The 21,719-nt window shown below is 38.4% G+C and overlaps 1 protein-coding gene across 2 annotated transcripts in view; it reads left to right on the top strand.

The window, feature by feature from the left end:
- The window catches only part of LOC126322829 (serine/threonine-protein kinase Pak), a 162,971-nt gene that overhangs the window by 105,923 nt on the left and 35,329 nt on the right, over window positions 1-21,719 (top strand). For both annotated transcript variants that reach the window (XM_049994587.1, XM_049994588.1), the window contains 3 exons: window positions 2,894-3,086; window positions 5,205-5,401; window positions 17,539-17,676. In XM_049994587.1, the coding sequence (XP_049850544.1) occupies window positions 2,894-3,086; window positions 5,205-5,401; window positions 17,539-17,676 (528 nt within the window). The remainder of the gene's footprint in view (window positions 1-2,893; window positions 3,087-5,204; window positions 5,402-17,538; window positions 17,677-21,719) is intronic.

The following is a 21,719-nucleotide window of genomic DNA, read 5'->3' as shown; positions in this document are numbered from 1 at the left end:
ATTGTGCGATAATTCTCGCACTTTTCAAATCTTGCAGTCTTTGGAATTGGGTGGAACATATTTTTCGAAAATCAGATTGTATGTTGCCATTCTACACACTAGTGTGAACAGTCGTTTTGTTGCCACTTCCCCCAGTGATTTTAGAAATTTCGATGGAATGTTATCTATCCCTTCTGCCTTACTTAATTTTAAATCCTCCAAAGCTCTCTTAAATGTTGATTCTAATATTGAATCCCCTCTCTCTTCTAAATTGACTCCTGTTCCTTCTTTTATCACATCAGACAAATCTTCCCCCTCTTAGAGGCCTTCAATGTACTCTTTCCACCTATTCACTCTCTCCTCTGCATTTAACAGTGGAATTCTCGTTACACTCTTAATGTTGCCACCATTGCTTTTAATATCATCAAAGGTTATTTTGACTTTCAGTATGCAGAGTCAGTCCTTTCAGCAATCATTTCTATTTGATTTCTTCAAATTTTTCGTGTAGCCATTTAACCTTTGCTTTCTGGTACTTCCTATTTGTCTCATTCTTCAGTGACTTGTATTTCTGTATTCCTGAATTTCGCTGAGCACTGAACATTTTTGAACTTTACTTTCATTGATCACCTGAAGTATTTCCTGTGTTATGTATGGTTTCTTCACAGTTACCGCCTTGTGGCGGTACCTATGTTTTTCTTTCCAATTTCTGTGACTGATCTTTTTAGAAATGTCCATCTTCACTTTTACTGTTTACCGAGGTGTTCTTATTGCTGTATCTGTAGAGAACTTAAAAGCTGTATCTCATCCTTCCTTAGTACTTCTGCATCCCACTTCCTTGTGTATTAATTCTTCCTGATTAATCTCTCAAACTTCAGCCTACCCTTCATCACTACGACAGTGTGATCTGTCTATATCTGCTCCCCTGGGTATGCCTTACAATCCAGTATCTGATTTTGGAATCTCTGTCTGACCATGTTGTAATCTAAAGTATCTCCTCCTCAGGTGATTCTTGAACAGAGTATTACCTATTACTAGCTGAAATTCATTACAGAACTCAATTAGTCTTTCTCCTTTCATTCCTCGCCCAAGCCTGTATTCTCCTGCAACCATTTCTTCTATTCCTTCCCCCACAAAAGCTTTCCAGTTCCCCATGACTATTAAATTTTCTTTTGTGTTTACGTACTGTTTTACACTTTCAATGTCCTCATATATTTTCTCTATCTCTTCATCTTCAACGTCACCATGTATAACTGTTGGTTTGCTGTCGATTCTGATAAGAACAACCGTATCACTGAACCGTTCACAGTAACATGCTCTCTGCCCTACCTTCCTATTTGTAATGTATCCTACTCCTGTTATACCATTTTCTGCTGTTGTTAATATTTCCTTATACTCATCTGACCAGAAATCTGTCTTCTTTTCATTTCACTTCACTGACCCCTACTATATCTAGATTAAGCCTCTGCACTTCCCTTTTCAGATTTTCTAATTTCCCTACCATTTTCAAGCTTCTGACCCATAGAATGTTATCCTTTCATTGGTTACTCAGTCTTTTTCTTGTGGTCACCTCCCCCTTGGCAGTCTCCTCCCAGAGATTCAAATGTAGGCTATTCTGGAATCTTTTGTCAATGGAAAGATCATCATGAGTCATCTTCAGTTACATGCCACATGTCCTGTGGATACACGTTGTGTGTCTTTAATGCAGTGGTTTGCATTCTGCATCCTCACGCCGTTCATCATTGCTGATTCTTCCGCCTTGAGGGCAGTTTCCCACACAAAGGACAAGAGGGTGCTCTGAACCTCTGTCTTTTCTTCCGTCCTCTTTGATAAGGCAGTTGGCAGAATGATGGTAACTTGTTATGCTGTATGTCTTCGGCCGCCGTTGCTGATTATTAATCAGAATTTAAGCGGTGGTGGGTTTTTGAACCCGGGACCAATGATATTTTGATTACTGATTCAAGATGCCACCCCTAGACCATGGGTGCATCAGTTTAGCATTAAGACAATTCAAATTAAAGAAGCATAACGGAGAAGAGAAAATATAAACTGTTGTTAAAGGTCTGCATGGATAAGAAAATAAGATCTGCACCTGCTAAGTCACATTAATAAAAGGCACAGTGCTATTGTCACAGTATGTTCATCAGTATGTTCATGAGATTTTGTGGATGGAAGAGATCATCACAGAAGAAAAATTAGAGCTGCCAATCTGTTGAAACAATATATTAAATTGTATTTTGATTAATGTAGCAAATAATTAATTTTTCCTACTTTTTAAATTGTATGCCTTTTACTTTGATCTGTCAGTTTTGTGTGTGTGTGTGTGTGTGTGTGTGTGTGTGTGTGTGTCCATTCCTACCTCTGACACGTAGGCTGCCCTGCGTTACTGAAATGCTTGGGATAGTATTGGCATGTATTGCAGGGGTTGTGTGGATGGGTGTGGGTGAGTAGAGAGGGAGAGGGAAAGAAGAAACGATGAGAGGGAGGGTCGATGAGGTGGACAGAGAAAGGGAGGGGAGTAGGTAGATGGGGAGGAGGTGATGGACAGAGAGATGGGAGAGGTGGTGGTGAAGATAAAGAGGATGGGAGGTGGGGGTGGAGAGAGGAGGGGAGGGGGGGAGAGAGGGGGGGAGGTAAGAGGCGGGGGTGAGGCGGACAGAGTGAGTATGGGGGAGAAGATGGACTGAGAGATGGTGTAGGGGAGATGGACAGAGAAAGGGTGAGGAGGTATGGATGGAGAGACAGGGAGAGGAGATGTACAGAAAGAGGGATGGAGAAGATGGACAGAGGAGGGTGGAGAGGTAGATGCAGTGGGCAGGTGGAATATGTAGAGTACTTAGAATGTAAGCTATTAAAAAAAAAGTTTCTGTAATGCAAAGAGTGTGATTCCTATTTCCTATTTGTCATTTTATTACAGGTGGTGATGGAATACCTGCCAGGCGGCTCATTGACAGACGTGGTTACAGAAACTTGTATGGATGAAGGACAGATTGCATCTGTCTGCAGGGAAGTTCTTCAAGCCTTAGAGTTTCTGCACAGCAATCAGGTCATACACCGTGATATTAAATCAGACAATATACTGTTAGGTCTGGATGGCAGTGTTAAACTGAGTAAGTATTTTGTAATTCAGTAATTGTTTATATGTATAAGTTATTTTGTATTTTTTAATAACATTGTTAAAAATTGATTATGAAAGTTACAAACTGACATCATTGTGTTTCTTCTGTTTCAACAGTGATTTCTCTTGTATATAAAATTTATTCATGGTGTTAATTGCAACAGATAATTTTAGAGTTACCAGTTTTGTCTAGGTTACTCACTAGCCTTCTTCAGATCCAAGTAAAAACTTGAGACATCTTATGAAGTTTTCTGCTGATTTGGATTGTCAGAAATAGCACTACAATTTTTATTTGAGGTCACAAATAAATTAAAAAGGTTTTATACACAGAAAATGATTTTTCATCTCACATAATGATTAACATGTTGATCTTTATTAAGATTACAAAAAAATCTATCTATTTACAGATGCCTATAAGGTGGAATATACCATTGCCAAATGCAGGATGGAATACAAAATTTGTTCAACCTGTGGCTTTAGAAAAACATCTGTGCGTGTTTTTATTTCCTAGTATTTCGTTAGTCCCAGAATGCATAGTTTTTTCACTCATTTTTACTTATATAATTCATCATGATATCTCTGTATTTCCCAGCCAGTTATCTTGGAGGACTTGAGACATAGAAAAGACTGTTAACAATGAAGGGATGCATGTAGTTACTATAAGAAACAGGCAGATGAATGAATTGATCAGGGAACGGACTAGTGGAAGATGTTAATATTCCAACAATAATGAAGTGTAGGCAGGCAGAGCATGTATAGTAGATCTAGTATAGTGGATAGTAGATCAAGTGAGGAAATTTTTAGGTGGACTCCAAGAGATAACAAGAGACTTACCTGTGAGATATGTGGGAACAACATAGATACTTATAGTTAAAGACAGTGACGCATTGAGATAGCTCTACTTGGCTTTTGTCCAGTTCTCTGTGTCAAGTGATTGTTTGTGTTGGTGGTGTCATTCTGCTGTTGAACTGAATGTACTATATTCTAAACATAAAGTGTGAAAATACAAATTGCAGTGTATAGTATATTATATAAATGCAACTGGAAAATGAGCCTGTGACCGCTGAAAGGCAGTGCCACAGATTACCCAAAAGTCATGCTTACAACACATCCATGCCATATTAATTCACATGCCTCTACCTAATGATGGTGGTATAATATTCCAAATGTGTGGTAGAAAATATAAAATAGTGAAGTAACTTGCTGATTGAAGCAGTGAATGAAAATTTGTACCATGGTTGTGATTCGAACCTGGGTCTCCTTCTCACTAGGCAGATGTGCTAACCACCACGCCTCCCTAGCATAGTGGTTTTGCACAACTGCACAGACTAACCTAGCACACCTCTCTCCCCAATCCAACATACTGTATCATTTACGTATTACAATTTGCTATGAAACACTTACTGTGTCTTTAATAGCTCCAAATGGTTGCCACATTCCATGTGAGATTTTTTCCTCTTTTTCTTCCTGTGAACTTCCTGCAACTTTTACTATTTATATTAAGTTAAAAAACTGCCAATTTTGTCTATGCATAACTGCATTGTCTAAGTTGCTAAAGTAGGATCGTAATGTAACACATTTTTCATCCATAAATAAATTATCTTTGTTTACCATTCCTGGCTTCCTACCTGACGGTTCTGTTATTTCTAGCTTTGTATGTTTATTTTTGCTTTGAATCTGAAGAGTCTATGGTGACTTATAATGCTATAATGGTATAGGGTCATTGCATCCTCTTTAATTTCTTTATTTGCACTATCTTATTTTAACTTCTTCCAGGTCAAATAACCCATCTTCAGGCAACTAGAGTTCTACACTTTAATATCCCTAAATAACAATACATGCCTATAAAATCAATTTCTCACCAACAACATGCTGTTTTTGAATCATGACTTGTCTGAAATAAGAGGTTGTACGTTATCATGTATTGTGATATTTGCTGAATGGTTTTATTTTGCGTGTAAGTGGACAAGCTACTATATAAAGTTTTTCTTTGTTGTTGGAACTCTGCTTGGAATTTTGTTGGACAGAGTTTGTGATCTTTAATTATGATGGTAATCTCACTTATTCCATGTATTACATGTACTAAAAAACATTTTTATGTTTTCAACAGCTGACTTCGGATTTTGTGCTCAAATCTCACCCGAGCAGTCAAAACGTACAACTATGGTAGGGACGCCATACTGGATGGCTCCAGAAGTTGTAACTAGGAAGCAATATGGGCCCAAAGTTGACATTTGGTCTCTTGGAATTATGGCTATTGAGATGATAGAAGGTGAACCTCCTTATTTAAATGAGAACCCTCTCCGGGTATGTATATTTTATATATTTTGCTTGTCAAATTTAAGCAAACATAACTGTTCTATCAAGAATTATCTTTTGTGTTTCAGAGTTAATATCTGTAATATATGCAGTCTAACTGTTGCACTGAAACTCTGAATTGACAAACCGCTTTCAAAGAAATCTAGGGTTTAATGAATATTTCCGTTTATCCCCGTGAAACTTCTTTGAGAACAATGTTATTCCTCCCTGTTTGAAGTAGTAGTCTACTTTTAAGGAATAAACATGAATCATTCTGCAAATTAAAAGTCACTTTTTACGCAATTCCTAATATGTCAAAGTGAATTTCCAGTTTATTTCAGTTTCATGCAGTTCATACCTTGTGCGTTGTGACGGCAGCAAATGGTAATCTATTCTTTCAGATGATGCATACTTTTATTGTAGTGTAATGAATCAGAAACCGAGTGTGTATAGCCCTGTGTAGCTTGCGACATTGGGCACTTGATCTGGCATAGAAGTCACAGAGTGTACGAAGTGTGACCTGAGAAATATAGTCCTGTACCAACAATTTTCTCAGCTTCGCCTGTACAGAGCTGTGCCCTGCAAACACAGCAAGCTTGCAGTTCAGTGAAAGCTTACCATCATCCACAATGGCGAAGACAGTCATAACAAAAAAAAATTTACAACATGGTGAAGATCTACGATTTAGTGCTGTCTTTATTGTGCAGCTTACTCAGAAACAAGGAAGTGTTGTTAAAATGCCAAAACTAGAGGTTTGTTAGATCCAACAGGAAGAACATTTGCATGTCGACATTCAATGCTTTGGAAAATATTATTTTAAAATGTTTTAATGCAATGAGAAGTGTCAGCATTCCTATAAGTGGAAACATGATGCAAGAGAAGGCTCGTCAAATAACCCTGAGGAAAGGTTTTGAAAATTTCAGTATGTTGAGAGGTGGTTGGCTTATTTTTAAAGAGTCATAATTTATAATTTCAGACTGTAAGTGGATGAAGTGAAGTGAGGCTGTTGAAGTGTTACATGCTGTATAAAAAAATGACATTTCAGTCTTTGTAAACTACAAAGAAAGATGATAGTGACAGAATAATATTAAGTAAGCAGTAAGTCGTGGAACATTTACTGTGTGCGGGTGTTCATTTTCGTACCTGCAGACATTAAACAGGAGGTGTAGAGTACAAGAAAATTGCAAGGTGTGACGACTTGCTTCACCTGCTGTGGGCAGGGCCTTTTATGTTTTGGCATTGCAGCTTGGCAGTGGCTTGACTGTCAAAGATCAATCACACTCCCCAGGAATGAAAACAAGAGACAAGATGGTTTTGTGACAAATGAAATATATTGTAATCTGGAACGTCATGTTGAGCCTTCAAGGCATGTCTTGTATGTAGAGTTCTGTTCTACTCTAATTTACGAGTCACTCTAATCATCTGTGCAGACATTCATGGAAGTATAGGTGTGTAAAGAGAAAGTAGTGGACATGCTTTTTCCTGATACGAGTAGAAGTTGTCTTCTTTTGCTCCAGTAGCAGCTGCAGAATGTGAAGTAGTCAAGCTTTTCTGTGGATGCACATGGGATTTCAGAGGCCCTGATTAGCAGGACCTCTGCTTCAAGAAAATCGACTACAGTGACTGGATTGAAAGAGAAAGGTAGATTCTTCAAATGTTGTGTCAGGTGATAGATCTTCCTCTGATCTGCACAAGCCATCCACAGCCTCTGGATGTGGACATAATACACTCTGTTAAAGCCAAATGGAAAGTAGCAGTTGTGCAAAAGTAAATTTTGTTTCTTGAGAGGTAGGAACTCATGAGCCTCAATGCTTAACATCTACACCGACATCAATACAGCACAAGGCACCTGATGGTATGTGCTGTAGGGTACTTCTGGTATGATTAACTAATCCTCTCATCCCTGTTCCATTCATGAATGGTGTGTGGGAAGAATGATAGTTCGTAAGCCTCTGTATGAGCTGTAATTTATTGAATTTTCTCATCATGGTCATTTCGTGAAATGTTTGTGGAACAAAGTGATTTGTTGTCAGCCTCTTCCCAGAAAGCACTCCGTCGAAACTCGAATATTGAACCTCTCCATGATGTCCAACACCTCTCTTGTAGTGTCTGTCACTGAGATTTGCTGAGCATCTGTGTATCACCCTTGCAGAACTAAATGATCTGTTGAAGAAACACGCCGCTCTTTGTTGGATCTTCTGTGTCTCTCTTATCAGTCCTTTCTGGTAAGGGCTACGCGTATATGTTACTATTACCTGGAATTGTGTAACACACAAAATTCTGTTAAATTGTTTCATGACGGCTGGTTATGGGACATCAGTTGCTATTGATGATGATGATGATGATGATGATGATGATGATGATGATGATGATGATGAAACAGGAAGAGAATGGAGTGGAATCACAGTTGTTCTTGAAAATGGATCATTCCAGGAGTTATCTCTTGTCATTATGATGTCCTGACTTCCACACCTGAGATGAGTGCCATCAGGGAGAAGTGTGAAGTGCTTGTGTAGGCGCTGACGACGATAGAGGAAGAGTCTGTTGCATGAAGTTTTTCCACTGCTGTGCAAGGAATTGTTATCAGGAACTTATTTTGGGTAAGACAACCGCTCATGAGAAGTGGTAAGTCTGGTTTCGAGTCTGTCAGTCAGTCACAAATTTCCACTTTTCCTCAGTAAATGTCTGAAGATGGCCTCGTGAGCCAAAGACCAGTTAACACAATAAAAGTAATACAGTAGAATAAAAGCAAACTTGTTCTTTTCATTTATTTTCTCATTGATTTATTTCAGTACCTCCTAGCAGCCACTGTCTGTCTTCCTTTCAATTTATATTCATATAAGGCTGCAGGATTAAAAACAGTATGTGTTCTCCTGACATGTGTGAAAAAAGAGACGTCATATATTGGGCTCAGTTACTTCAATATCCCTTCTGTGCAGATGCACACATGTGGTTGAACTCATATGAGAATCAGTGAATGCTGTGAGAATAGAGGCTTATGTCAGTAGTGTCAGGATAAGTTGGGAATTTGTCGGCCATGGACCGTGCAGATTGTAGAAACAGTTAAGACAACCACTCAAGAGAAATGGTCCAGTCCGACACCAAATTTTAACTTTCCTCATTGATTTATTTCAGTGCCCACTAGGAGCTGTTCTCTGTCTTTCCTTAGATTAATATCAGTTAGCTGGAGTGATAGTTTCTGTCACTAATATGCTGGAAAGACAAAACAAACAACAGTTCTTAAGGTTTTTTTTGGTTAATGATGTGTTCTGTAAAAATTGATAAAATGTACAGTTAAATCTCTTTTAATGAATCTCTGGATACCAAAATATATTTTCCTTAAATGGGAGTGGCCGAGTACATGGAAGGAGTGAGTCAGAACCATAATTCAAGCATGTTTAGGTGATATAAGTGCTGTTTAATTACAAAAATACCCATGTCCTGTGCTAAAAATTTAAATGCACTAAATATATAATTATTACACTTCCCACAGAAAACATCCTTCATCTTTTAAAAAATCAAGAAGTCTTCATTCTTTTGCTCTTCCAGCATATTGTAGGGAAAGAACTTGTCACCCCAGATGGCTGATACAAATTAGAAGTGACTCACCACCACCACCACCACCACCACCACCACCACCACCACCACCACCACCACCACGAGTTCTTACTAGTGTTCCTTCATAAGCATATCAATCTCAGTGTGGAAGTCATCACAACAAACAATGTCCTGGAATGTTGCATTTACAGAAAAATCAGTTTTTTAATTCTGTTCTGCTTCTGGAACAATGTAGTTTTCAGCAGTTCAGCACAGTCGGTTGTGTTAGTGTGTTCCTGGTAGCAACAAACATATGCATAGCCTGTAGAATGGTGAGTCTCAACATTTCCTTCCTGTCAAAGAATGAAACTGACTTCTACACAACTGCTAATCTGTATTGGCTCTGGCTTTATCCCCAGGTCCAGAGGCTGCAGATGATGTGCAGTTTGGAGGAAGGAACACAACATTTACATTCCCCAGAAATTATGTTTCCTGGGCATGTACAAAGCATAGGTTTATAGTAAATACAATTTTCCTTCCTGCTATACCCTTCTTGGCATCTAAACACCCAAAAAAGTTGTAAACTCTTCCAACACTGCTGTACTCATAAGTGTTTGGGAAATACCTGGGAATTAATAATGGAAGTCACTTCCATTTCTATTTGCACATAACAGCATCATGTTGTTTTATTAACTTCTTTACCTCCATGGCTCTCTCTCCATTAACAGAATAATATTTATGCAGGAAGTCAACTATAAAAGTTGTCAGTTTTGTCAGCATTGAGCATGTATCTGGGCTCATAATCTCGTATCCATTCATGGAAGTGTGATTTTCTTCCAATAGTTTCCACTTTCCTCGACCAAAGATTCACTTTCTCCACTTGAACTTTGAAATGATGTTTTTCAAAACTATTCAACCAACTGTTTGTCACACTAAAATTTTCAGTGGCAATCTTCAGAGGAGTTTCACGAGTCTTCTCTTGCAGTATGTTTCTGCTTAAAGCAATGTTTCGACTTTGATCCTTGAAACTCCTTACAATTATATTTTCCACGTCATTGAATGTAGACGTACAAATATTTTTCCTTTTTTGTATCTACACGAATTGTTAGCATTGGCATATTAGAACAGTTTCTTATTTTTGAATTTTCCGCACATTGAGATGGTGCTATATTGTATTCTTCAGCATGTCTGAAAGATTTATGTTAAGATTGTCATCCTTTTTATAGCACTTAGTGTTGGTGCCAAACAATGCCCATATTGGGGGCATGTGTACTATGCATTTGTGCCATGACGTGGGCATAGCGCAACTTATTGCCAGTTTAGTGTCACTTGTTTTGTCAACCTGGCTAGCTCTGTTTGTCTGCAGTGATTGTTTTTGCTAACACTGTGTTCTTGTTTCATTTTTTATTATGGCAAGTTTAGGTGAACAATGTGCAGCTATGAAATTTTGTTTCCTGCTGGCTAAAAATACTGCTGAAACTATTTTAATGCTGGAAACCACTTACCAATGTGACACTGTGGGAAAAACTTTAGTGTACGGGTATTTTGCTCAATTAAAAAATGGCGACATGTTGATTGATGACAAACCTCATTCTGGATGTCCATCAACTGCCCGAATTGACGAAAATATTGAAGAAATTCTAGAGCTTGTGCTCACAGACCATTTTAAGAACTTTTAAGAAGATTACGGAACAGTGTTTGACATAAAAGACCCAATTTATTGCAGACAAGAGACTGGTTCTTCCACCATGACAACGCACCTGCAAAACACGGTCATCTCTGTTAACAGTTTTTGGCTGAAAATGGCATGCTCCCACTGCCCCATGCACCTTACTCACTTGACCTGGCTCTGTGAATTTTCTTATTCCTGGGCATGAGAGGACACCGATTTGACAGCATAGAAGTAGTCAAGGGGGGGGGGGGGGGGGGGGGGAAGGGAGGAGCTGTCAGTCATTTCTAAAGATAACTAAAAAAAAAAGTTTCAAACAGTGGAAGCACCGGTGGCACAAATGTATTAGTTGCAATGGAGAGCATTTTTGAAAACAATTTGAAAATATATAGCCTTAAAAAAATTATGCTGGTTTTTTTCGTACCCCCTCAAATGGTTCCAAGTGTACATACATACAAAATACAGTACTGTTGAAGAAGGTGCATGGAAGTGGAAGCACAAATCAAACATGGAGTGAATAAACATATATCGCTGTAAAATAGCTATATTGAGAATATTCAATGTATACATTGATATCTGCATGTGGTGCAGTAAAAAGTCCTTTGCCTACTGAAGGCATTGTCATTCACAATTGTAAGTCTCCTTACTATAATTGTGTTGCACCTGACTAAAGTCAAAGTTCCACAAAGCTGTTTGTGACAGGTGTGTACAGACATCGGCAGCTGTCACTGAAACTGAGCAGGAGAGTAGAAGATAAGCAAAGACAGCATAAGTACTACTGTTCATGAGCATCTGAAAAGCCAAAACATTTGTGACCAGTTTCAGTCACACAGGCTTAACAATGAGCAGAAGCTAACTCGCATACAAACATCTTGAGATTTCATTGATATGTCTGATTGGAATCTGCAGTTTTTGGAAACTAGTTCTACAGGATATGAGATCTGGTGCTACCAATTCTGTCATCAGACCAAGCAACAATCAGTGGCGCAGTGTTCATCTTCCCTGACTCCCAAAAATATCAGATTACTAAATCCAAGCTTAACATGATGTTGGTTGCTTTTTTTTTGACAGCAAGAACTGGTGGGTTTGCCCAGAACTTCACATTTGTGACAAGTGAATTTCCTCAATGACAATGCCTGTCAGCACATTGCAGTCCACATGCTCAACTTTCTCACTGAACTAAATGTGACTGTTCTTCAATGCCCTTCTTATTCTCCAAATTTGGCACTGCCAAACTACTTTTTCTTTTCCCACCTTAAACTAGCCTTGAAAGGCTTACACTTTGCAGATGTTGTGTCTATCCAACAATGCTTGCTCACTGTGCTTTCAGCATTTCCACAAGAAGCATGTGCTTACAGTTTCCAACAGCTTTACAGCTGTCAGATGTGTGTTGTAGCTAATGGTGATTACTTTGAAGATCAGTAAATACACACTGTAACTCTTGTTTCCTTTCTTTTCCGAGATCATTCACCAAATTTTTCAATTGCATCTTGTACTAATCGTGCAAATAGTCCTGAGTAGTGAGACTACCCTTACTCACGCTACTTAATTACACCAAAAATGGTGTCACCATCCACAAATTGTCTCAGTGACCCAATCGAAGGTGATGAGCTTATTGTTATATTATTGCCATTGACTATGTGGGACAAGTGAGCTTTAACTCAACATAAGGGTACTTAGGAAGTTTATCTATAGCCACTGACGTGGTATACCAAGTGATGTGATGTGATTTGCACCGTGGCGTGTGTGTGACTCGGTGGTATCAGATGTGATTCAGTGAGCTATGTGGCATCATGTTTTCTTTGTAGCATCATGTCTTCTTTGAACAATAATGGTGTTCTAGCTTTAATCAACATTACATTTTATGCAGATGACACAAATCTCTGCAGTTAGATTCTCACAGAAACTTCTCATTTTTGTGCAAAAAAATTTTTTTTTAAAGCCATTGTTTTGGGATATGCGCATGTTCTCCACTACAAGATTTTTCTCATGCAACTATTCATCAAAATAATTTGAGTCTTTCATAACTTATTGTCTCACAACACAAATTCATAATGAAATGGCTCTCTTTATTTTGCACTAGATTTTACAGTGAAGAGTTCTCAACCTGTCGGCCAGGGTAGCTGAGCAGTTCTAGCCACTACAGTCTGGAACCGCACAACCGCTACGGTCGCAGGTTCGAATCCTGCCTCAGGCATGGATGTGTGTGATGTCCTTGGGTTAGTTAGGTGTAAGTAGTTCTAAGTTCTAGGGGACTGATGACCACCGATGTTAAGTCCCATAGTGCTCAGAGCCATTTGAGCCATTTTCTCAACCTGACTTCGTTAGCTTCGTTTGAGTGTGCACACTACTTCACTTCAGTTATGTGCGTGATGGTGGCACTAGGTGACATGTCTCACTGCATGTGTGTGTGTGTGTGTGTGTGTGTGTGTGTGTGTGTGTGTGTGTGTGTGTGTGTGTGTGTGTGTGTGTGCTTTTTAGCTAACATATGACCATACTTTTCAGATGCACCTTGTATTTATTTATAAAATTTCAAATTCCCTGCAACAGGAAAATGTTACACTATGCATATTTTCATATAAACATGCTGTCATAACATAGCTCATATAAACAATCTCTTACCACTCCAGGCACAATTTAGACAAAGTATTTCAAAAGTACTTGATAAATGTTGCTGGATGGTTTCCCTTACTGGGTCCAAACCCCTGAAATTTTAGGATGTTCATTCCATTACTGAATTTGGAATTGTAAATCAGAGTTCATGAGATTTTTCAGGCAGAATCTACCTCCACACACAATACATTTTAGATGGTTTCTAATGAACAAGAAACATTCTTAATAGCAGTTCTTTTTGTGATTTCCAGACAATATAGTTAACCAGTTTAGTTGAGGTGCATCTGATTTACATGCAACCATCTTTGACAGTAACAAATTCAACACTGTGTGTTTTTACTTGAACAGCGATGTTCTCAGTTGCTTTGCGAGGTTGTAGCTGATGACTGGAAAGCTGCAATTTGACTTTTACTTGTTTGTACCACATTATGCTTGCCCAGGAACTCTGATCACAATTTAGTTTGCTTTATGGGAAGTAATTAATTGAAATGCTTCATTCAAGAACTCAAATGTGTAATGAAGTTCATGCAGTGTTCAGTGGTTCTTTGAAAGATTCTTGAAGTTCCTCCTAAGCTTCTTTGAACAGTTTATGCATTTCCATCATTAATTAAAACAGTGTGTCATTACTGTTTACTGTAGAACCTTGCCTGGGCATTGCAATTGACTCCTTCATTGTTGAGCTCAGTAAAGGGTTACCAGATTTGCACATTTCCAGAAGTGTGTTACTGGTACAGTAGAGCCCCTCTAATCCGACCTTGGATGGTCCGTCACTCCGGTTAGTCCAACCATGCTGAGGCTCGCGAGCCTATGCCAACTTGTCACTGACTGGACGCCTGTCGGGCCATTGTTGTGGTGTCTATCGCTGTGCATATTGTTATACTGTACGTTATAGTACAGTTTCATCCTTTGTTGGGATTAAAAAACTTTGTTGTTTGTATTATTCCGTGTTCTCTACTGTACTTATTACTGTAAATTCACTGTGTGTACAGTTGTCTGTTTTTCAACATGTCTGGATTCGAACGTAAACACGTAACTCTTTCCGCTCCAAAAAATTGCAAAGAAACTGAATGTAGGTGTTAGGACAATTAAGGATTGGAGGAAGAATCGGAAAGGCATTGACTCCTATACAGTTAAGATTGATGGTTAAAACACTCTGAAGAATCGCAAAACATTAAAAAAGCCTAAACTTGAACTGCTTGATAACGCATTGTGGATGTGGTTTTGTCAAGAAAGAAGGAAAGAAACTCCAATATCCGGGCCAATTCTCAAAGAAAAAGCGATAGTTTTGCACAAACAACGGAAGCCAAAAGTAAATTTGCTGCCAGTAAAGGCTGGATTGATCCTTGGAAAACTCGTCAAAAATGTATCTCTGACTTTTTTTTTCCAAGTAATTTGTTTTCGTTTTTACTGCAAAAACAATGCATACAGTATAATCATTTCTTAGTTTATACATACAGTAGTTCATTTCTTTGTAAAAAAAAATCGTTTTATATACAGTGCTACAAACATTTTTAGTTTACAGTATATATCGTTTATACGTTGTTATGTGCAGTACAGTACTGTAATTTGTTTGTCGTTTTTCCTTTTAAAACCAATACATATTATAATGTGTGTAGACGTTTTTTAGTTAATACACTATTTAACACTGTGTAAAAAACATCTTTTTATATCACTGTAGATATCTTTTAGTTCTTAAATCGTTTAATTTTTTGTACTAAATGCCTTTTTTATTTTTTGCAATAAATATTAGATTTTTCGAATAATCCGGCTTTTTTCTCGTTCCGACCATGGTCCCGGTCCCGAAGGTGACGGATTAGAGGGGTTCTACTGTAATTCAGAATCATTAGTTGTTTTTATATCAGTTAATTTATTAACAGCTAGTCCTCTTTACTCAGTTACTCACAGATTTTCACTAGTATTAGTCATTTTGGAACAATACTCAGTAAATATTGTGTCTAATGTCTGACAGTTTTCACGTCATTTATAAAAGGAAATTGCAGTCCATGTCACTATTCACTGCTTTAAAAAACACTTGTCCACAATGTTGATCAGACTCCTGACAATACACCTCTGTATGTTTTGCTGCCACTCAAACATGTTCTGGTCCACAGCTCATGGCCTCGAGGTCACATTTTCGCTTTCTGAGCATGGGGTCCCGGGTTCGATTCCCAGCGGGGTGAGTAACTTTCACCTGCCTTGAGATGACTGGTGTTTGTGTTGTCCCCATCATTTCATCATCTTTCATGAAAGTGACGAGTTTTGACTGAGCAAATGTTCAGAATTTTTACGGGCGCCAATAACCACACAATTGAGTGCCCCACAAACCAAACCATCATCATCATCAAACGTGTTCTGCTACATTTGCTGAAGATTGTGACATTGTGAAATCCTGGAGCACGTGTCATTCTGTAAATCTACCCATCTCAATAATATTGCTTCTGGAATTGTATGGTGATTTTCTATTATATTAGTTGTAAATAAAAGCTTGACACTTGACAATTTCCCAGTTTTTATCTGTAGATTCCACAATGACAAAATAATTTTACTGTGTGCCACACTGCTATGTTGCACAACTTTGAGAACATGCATTGTATAACAGCTTTAAATCTATGATTTGTATGAGAGTGAATTGTGCCTCTCTAAGGTCAGGCATCACCACCTACTCACTTTGTGAGGCAACCAGCATTTCATTTCAGTAGTGTTGTATATTTACTTTAAATTACAATACATAAACAAATTACATACTTCATTTGACAAGTTCTAGAAAGTGTAGCTATAACAGCTATTATGGCATTCTTAAGAGATCGAGTTTTTGGGTACACAGCTTTTTTGGATTGGCAATGGAAGTTACTGATTTTTATCCATTGTTACAATTTTTTTTTCAGTTTCTTATGTCTGTATATTATTTTGCACAGGAGTATTTTCTTCGAAGTTGAAACGGTCATTATATGTACCAATATACACTGCCGAATAAAAATTGGCACACCCTTTTAGAGGCTTACAATACACTAAAGATTTATTATTGCAACAGTGCATATGGATTACGTGAAGTGATTACATTTATAGATCAATAGCATAAACGGTTCTCAGCTACCAGGTAGTGACCCATGTTGAAACATGCCAGTAGTATGTGATGTAGCCTCCACAATTGGCAGTGTAGGCACTGACTCCAGCATCCAGTCGATTGTACAGATGACAAATACTGTCCTGGGATGCATTATGCCATGCCTGCTCCACCTGTTCACCTAGTTCTGTAAGAGCTGTTGTTTGAAAAATCGCACGAGTCACTTCTTGTCCCATCATACCTCACACATGCTCAGTTGGAGACAAGTCTGGCTAGGGAAGTTCCTGCACATCTTGCTGAGCATGACGAGTTTCTCAGGCAGAACAACACATCACCTCCTGTTGTAGGAACGTGCCCAACATTTTGCGTGAACCATGCTCTGGTTTGTGTCCCCTCTGGAAACAACAAAGGTGAATGAGTGTTGTAACTTGTCTCACCCCAGACCATGATGGCTGGGATGGGGCCTGTATGTCTTGGGTGAACACACACATGGACAGCACTCACCAGGTGGTCTGTGTACAATTGACGAACACCTACATGCAGGCAGAAGCTGCTTTCATCGCTGAAGACCACACAACTTACTCATGAATAGTATGGGAATGTACTAACACGTAGCATAGCTGTATGCTGTCCTCATGTTGTTTGAGCAAAAATACATCATCCTACTTTAGTACACAGGAAACAGACCAGATGTCTGTACCAGCCAATAAACAAATAAAAAATAATTAATAAATGAGTGTTGTCAGAATTAAAGAAATCCAATTAGAAAATAATGGTGAGCACAAGATAAAAGGTAAGATCTTCAATGATTGCATAAGGGTAAATTACTGGATCAGAGTGTGGTAACTGAAGTGCCATTGTAAATGTTTGAAAATATATAGAGTACACATTAGTGTGAAAGTGTTTATCCTTTGTATGTGATATGACTAAATTTAATGCTGTTAAACCTGCAGAAAACTGAACTCATTGTTGTGTGATGTGTTGGTGCAGCAGTGTGTGTGTGTGTGTGTGTGTGTGTGTGTGTGTGTGTGTGTGTGTGTGTGTGTGTGTGTTGTCTGCTTTGATACATATGTAGTATAAGAATTGGAAGCCAACAGGTCAATTTTAAGTAACAGTGATGCAACTCATGCTTGAGATACAGAATGAAACATTGGAAGGAAAGTCTTTGAAATCTTTCCAACATAAGATGGTCTTAATGTACAATTAGAAAAAACCTAGTGGTGTATCAGTTCTTGGTTTCTAAAATTATTGATCGACTTTCAGGCCTTGTATCTTATAGCAACAAATGGAAAACCTGAGATAAAGGAGAAAGAAAAACTCTCTCAGATATTTCAGGACTTTCTAGATCAATGTCTTGAAGTGGAGGTAGAGAAAAGGGCAGCAGCCTCAGAGTTATTGAAGGTATGACAACATTTTTTCTTTTGTAAACATCAGATAATATGTTCCAATATTTAATATATGCATTTCTGCATCTTTGAAAATAAACTGATCATGGCCGTGGCACCCGAATGAAGTTGTTTACAATGTGTAATTTTAGTTACAAATCAGAAACCTTTTCCATTAGTATTTTTACTGAAACAAAATATGACTCTTAATCATAGATATTTTATTTTTCTTTCATTTTTCTACACAACAAAGCAAAGTGGTTATAAAATTACTAAAATCAGGCAAGGATTCAAATGACACTCTTAGGTTAGAGGATATGAAATTATATAAACAATAAATGAAACATGAAAAGCAGCAAGAAATGATGCTGAAGGGAAATTGAGAATAGCAAAGGCACAATGAAGAAAGGTGAGGAAGACAGTGAAAAAAATGTTGTTGTTGTTGTTGTTGTTGTTGCGGTCTTCAGTCCTGAGACTGGTTTGGTGCAGCCCTCCATGCTACTCTATCCTGTGCAAGCTTCTTCATCTCCCAGTACCTACTGCAGCCTACATCCTTCTGAATCTGCTTAGTGTATTCATCTCTTGGTCTCCCTCTACAATTTTTACCCTCCACACCGCCCTTCAGTACTAAATTGGTGATCCCTTGATGCCTCAGAACATGTCCTACCAACCGATCGCTTCTTCTGGTCAAGTTGTGCCACAAACTTCTCTTCTCCCCAATTCTATTCAATACCTCATCAATATTCAATACCTCATCATTAGTTACACGATCTACCCATCTAATCTTCAGCATTCTTCTGTAGCACCACATTTCGAAAGCTTCTATTCTCTTCTCATCTGAACTATTTATCGTCCATGTTTCACTTCCATACATGGCTACACTCCTTACAAATACTTTCAGAAATGACTTCCTGATACTTAAATCAATACTCGATGTTAACAAATTTCTCTTCTTCAGAAACTCTTTCCTTGCAATTGCCAGTCTACATTTTATATCCTCTCTACTTCTACCATCATCAGTTATTATGCTCCCCAAATAGCAAAACTCCTTTAGTACTTTAAGTGTCTCATTGTCTAATCCAATTCCCTCAGCGTCACCTGACTTAATTCAACTACATTCCATTATCCTCGTTTTGCTTTTGTTGATGTTCATCTTATATCCTCCTTTCAAGACATTGTCTATTCCATTCAACTGCTCTTCCAAGTCCTTTGCTGTCTCTGACAGAGAATTACAATGTCATCGGCGAACCTCAAAGTTTTTATTTCTTCTCCCTGGATTTTAATACCTACTCCGAACTTTTCCTATGTTTCCTTTACTGCTTGCTCAATATACAGATTTAATAACATCGGCGAAAGGCTACAACCCTGTCTCACTCCCTTCTTAACCACTGCTTCCTTTTCATGTCCCTCGACTGTTATAACTGCCATCTGATTTCTGTACAAATTGTAAATCGCCTTTCGCTCCCTGTATTTTATCCCTGTCACCTTCAGAATTTGAAAGAGATTGTTCCAGTCAACATTGTCAAAAGCTTTCTCTAAGTATACAAATGCTAGAAACATAGGTTTGCCTTTCCTTAATCTTTCTTCTAAGATAAGTCGTAGGGTCAGTATTGCCTCACGTGTTCCAACATTTCTACGGAATCCAAACTGATCTTCCTCGCAGTCGGCTTCTACTAGTTTTTCCATTCGTCTGTAAAGAATTCATGTTAGTAATTTGCAGCTGTGACTTATTAAACTGATAGTACGGTAATTTTCACATCTGTCAACACCTGCTTTCTTTGGGATTGGAATTGTTATATTCTTCTTGAAGTCTGACGGTGTTTTGCCTGTCTTGTACATCTTGCTCACCAGATGGTAGAGTTTTGTCAGGACTGGCTCTCCCAAGCTGTCAGTAGTTCTGATGGAATGTTGTCTACTACCAGGGCCTTGTTTCGACTTAGGCCTTTCAGTGCTCTGTCAAACTCTTCACGCAGTATCATATCTCCTATATCATCTTCATCTACCTCCTCTTCCATTTCCATAATATTGTCCTCTAGAACATTGTCCCTGTATAGACCCTCTATATACTCCTTCCACCTTTCTGCTATCCCTTCTCTCCTCAGAACTGGGTTTCCATCTGAGCTCTTGATATTCATACAACTGGTTCTCTTATCTCCAAAGGTCTCTTTAATTTTCCTGTAGGCAGTATCTATCTTACCCCTCGTGAGATAAGTCTCTACATCCTTACATTTGTCCTCTAGCCTTCCCTGCTTAGCCATTTTGCACTTCCTGTCAATCTCATTTTTGAGACATTTGTATTCCTTTTTGCCTGCTTCACTTATTGCATTTTTGTATTTTTTTCTTTCATCAATTAAATTCAATATTTCTTCTGTTACCCAAGGATTTCTACTAGCTCTCGTCTTTTTACCTACTTGATCCTCTGCTGCCTTCACTATTTCATTCCTCAAAGCTACCCATTCTTCTTCTACTGTATTTCTTTCCCCCATTCCTGTCAATTGTTCCCTTATGCTCTCCTTGAAACTCTGTACAACGTATGGTTCTTTCATTTTATCCAGGTCCCATCTCCTTAAATTTTCACCTTTTTGCAGTTTCTTCAGTTGTAATCTACAGTTCATAACCAATAGATTGTTGTCAGAGTCCAGATCTGCCCCTGGAAATGTCTTACAATTTAAAATCTGGTTCCTAAATCTCTGTCCCACCATTATGTAATCTATCTGAAACCTTTTAGTATCTCCAGGATTCTTCCATGTATACAACCTTCGTTCATGGTTCTTGAACCAAGTACTAGCCATTTAGCTATGGTTAAGTTATGCTCTGTGCAAAATTCTACCAGGGGGCTTCCTCTTTCATTTCTTAGCCCCAATCCATATTCACCTACTAAGTTTCCTTTCCTCCTTTTCCTACTGTCGAATTCCAGTCACCCATGACTATTAAATTTTCATTTCCCTTCACTACCTGAATAATTTCTTTTATTTGATTATACATTTCATCAATTTCTTCATCATCTGCAGAGCTAGTTGGCATATAAACTTGTACTACTGTAGTAGGTTTGGGCTTCGTGTCTATCTTGGCCACAATAAAGCGTTCACTATGCTGTTTGTAGTGGCTTACCCGCACTCCAATTTTTTTAATTCATTATTAAACCTACTCTTGCATTACCCCTATTTGATTTTGTATTTATAACCCTGTATTCACCTGACCAGAAGTCTTGTCCCCCCTGCCACCGAACTTCACTAATTCCCACTATATCTAACTTTAACCTACCCATTTCCCTTTTTAAGTTTTCTAAACTACCTGCCTGATTAAGGGCTCTGACATTCCACACTCCGATCCGTAGAATGCCAGTTGTCTTTCTTCTGATAATGACGTCCTCTTGAGTATTCGCCGCCCGGAGATCCAAATGGGGGACTATTTACCTCTGGAATATTTTACCCAAGAGGACGCCAACATCATTTAAACATACAGTAAAGCTGCATGCCCTCGGGAAAAATTACAGCAGTAGTTTCAGCTGTTTGCAGTACCACAACAGCAAGGCCGTTTTGGTTAGTGTTACACGGCCAGATCAGTCAATCATCCAGACTGTTGTCCCTGCAACTACTGAAAAGGCTGCTGCTCCTCTTCAGGAACCACACTTTTGACTGGCCTCTCAACAGATAACCCTCCGTTGTACCTACAGTACGGCTATCTGCATCATTGAGGCACGCAAGCCTCCACACCAACGGCAAGGTCCATGGTTCATGGGGGAGAAAAAATGACATATCAGGAGAAATTAGTGTCTGTCTGAGAGGGCAAAGCATATGATGTTTAGGCAAAACTTCATACTGAGCAATTCTGTATTCATCTGCTGGTGGCTTTTTATTACGAATTTGTTTTCAGTCCTGAATGACTATTTCTCTATGTTTTAATCTTCAGACAGTCCTACTTATTACCAATAGCACCTCTCAGTTACCCAGTTAAAGCTTTCTGTGAGGCCAAGTCAAAAATTATTTATGCTTTTCACTCTACCGTTTATTAACATGAAGCTATGGGTATACAATGCACATCATTTTTCTACGTAAT

The sequence above is a fragment of the Schistocerca gregaria genome, chromosome 2 (assembly GCF_023897955.1).
Source record: "Schistocerca gregaria isolate iqSchGreg1 chromosome 2, iqSchGreg1.2, whole genome shotgun sequence".
NCBI lineage: Eukaryota > Metazoa > Arthropoda > Insecta > Orthoptera > Acrididae > Schistocerca > Schistocerca gregaria.
The sequence above is the reverse complement of the archived record's forward strand: the minus strand, read 5'-3'. Positions and strand labels throughout refer to the sequence as shown.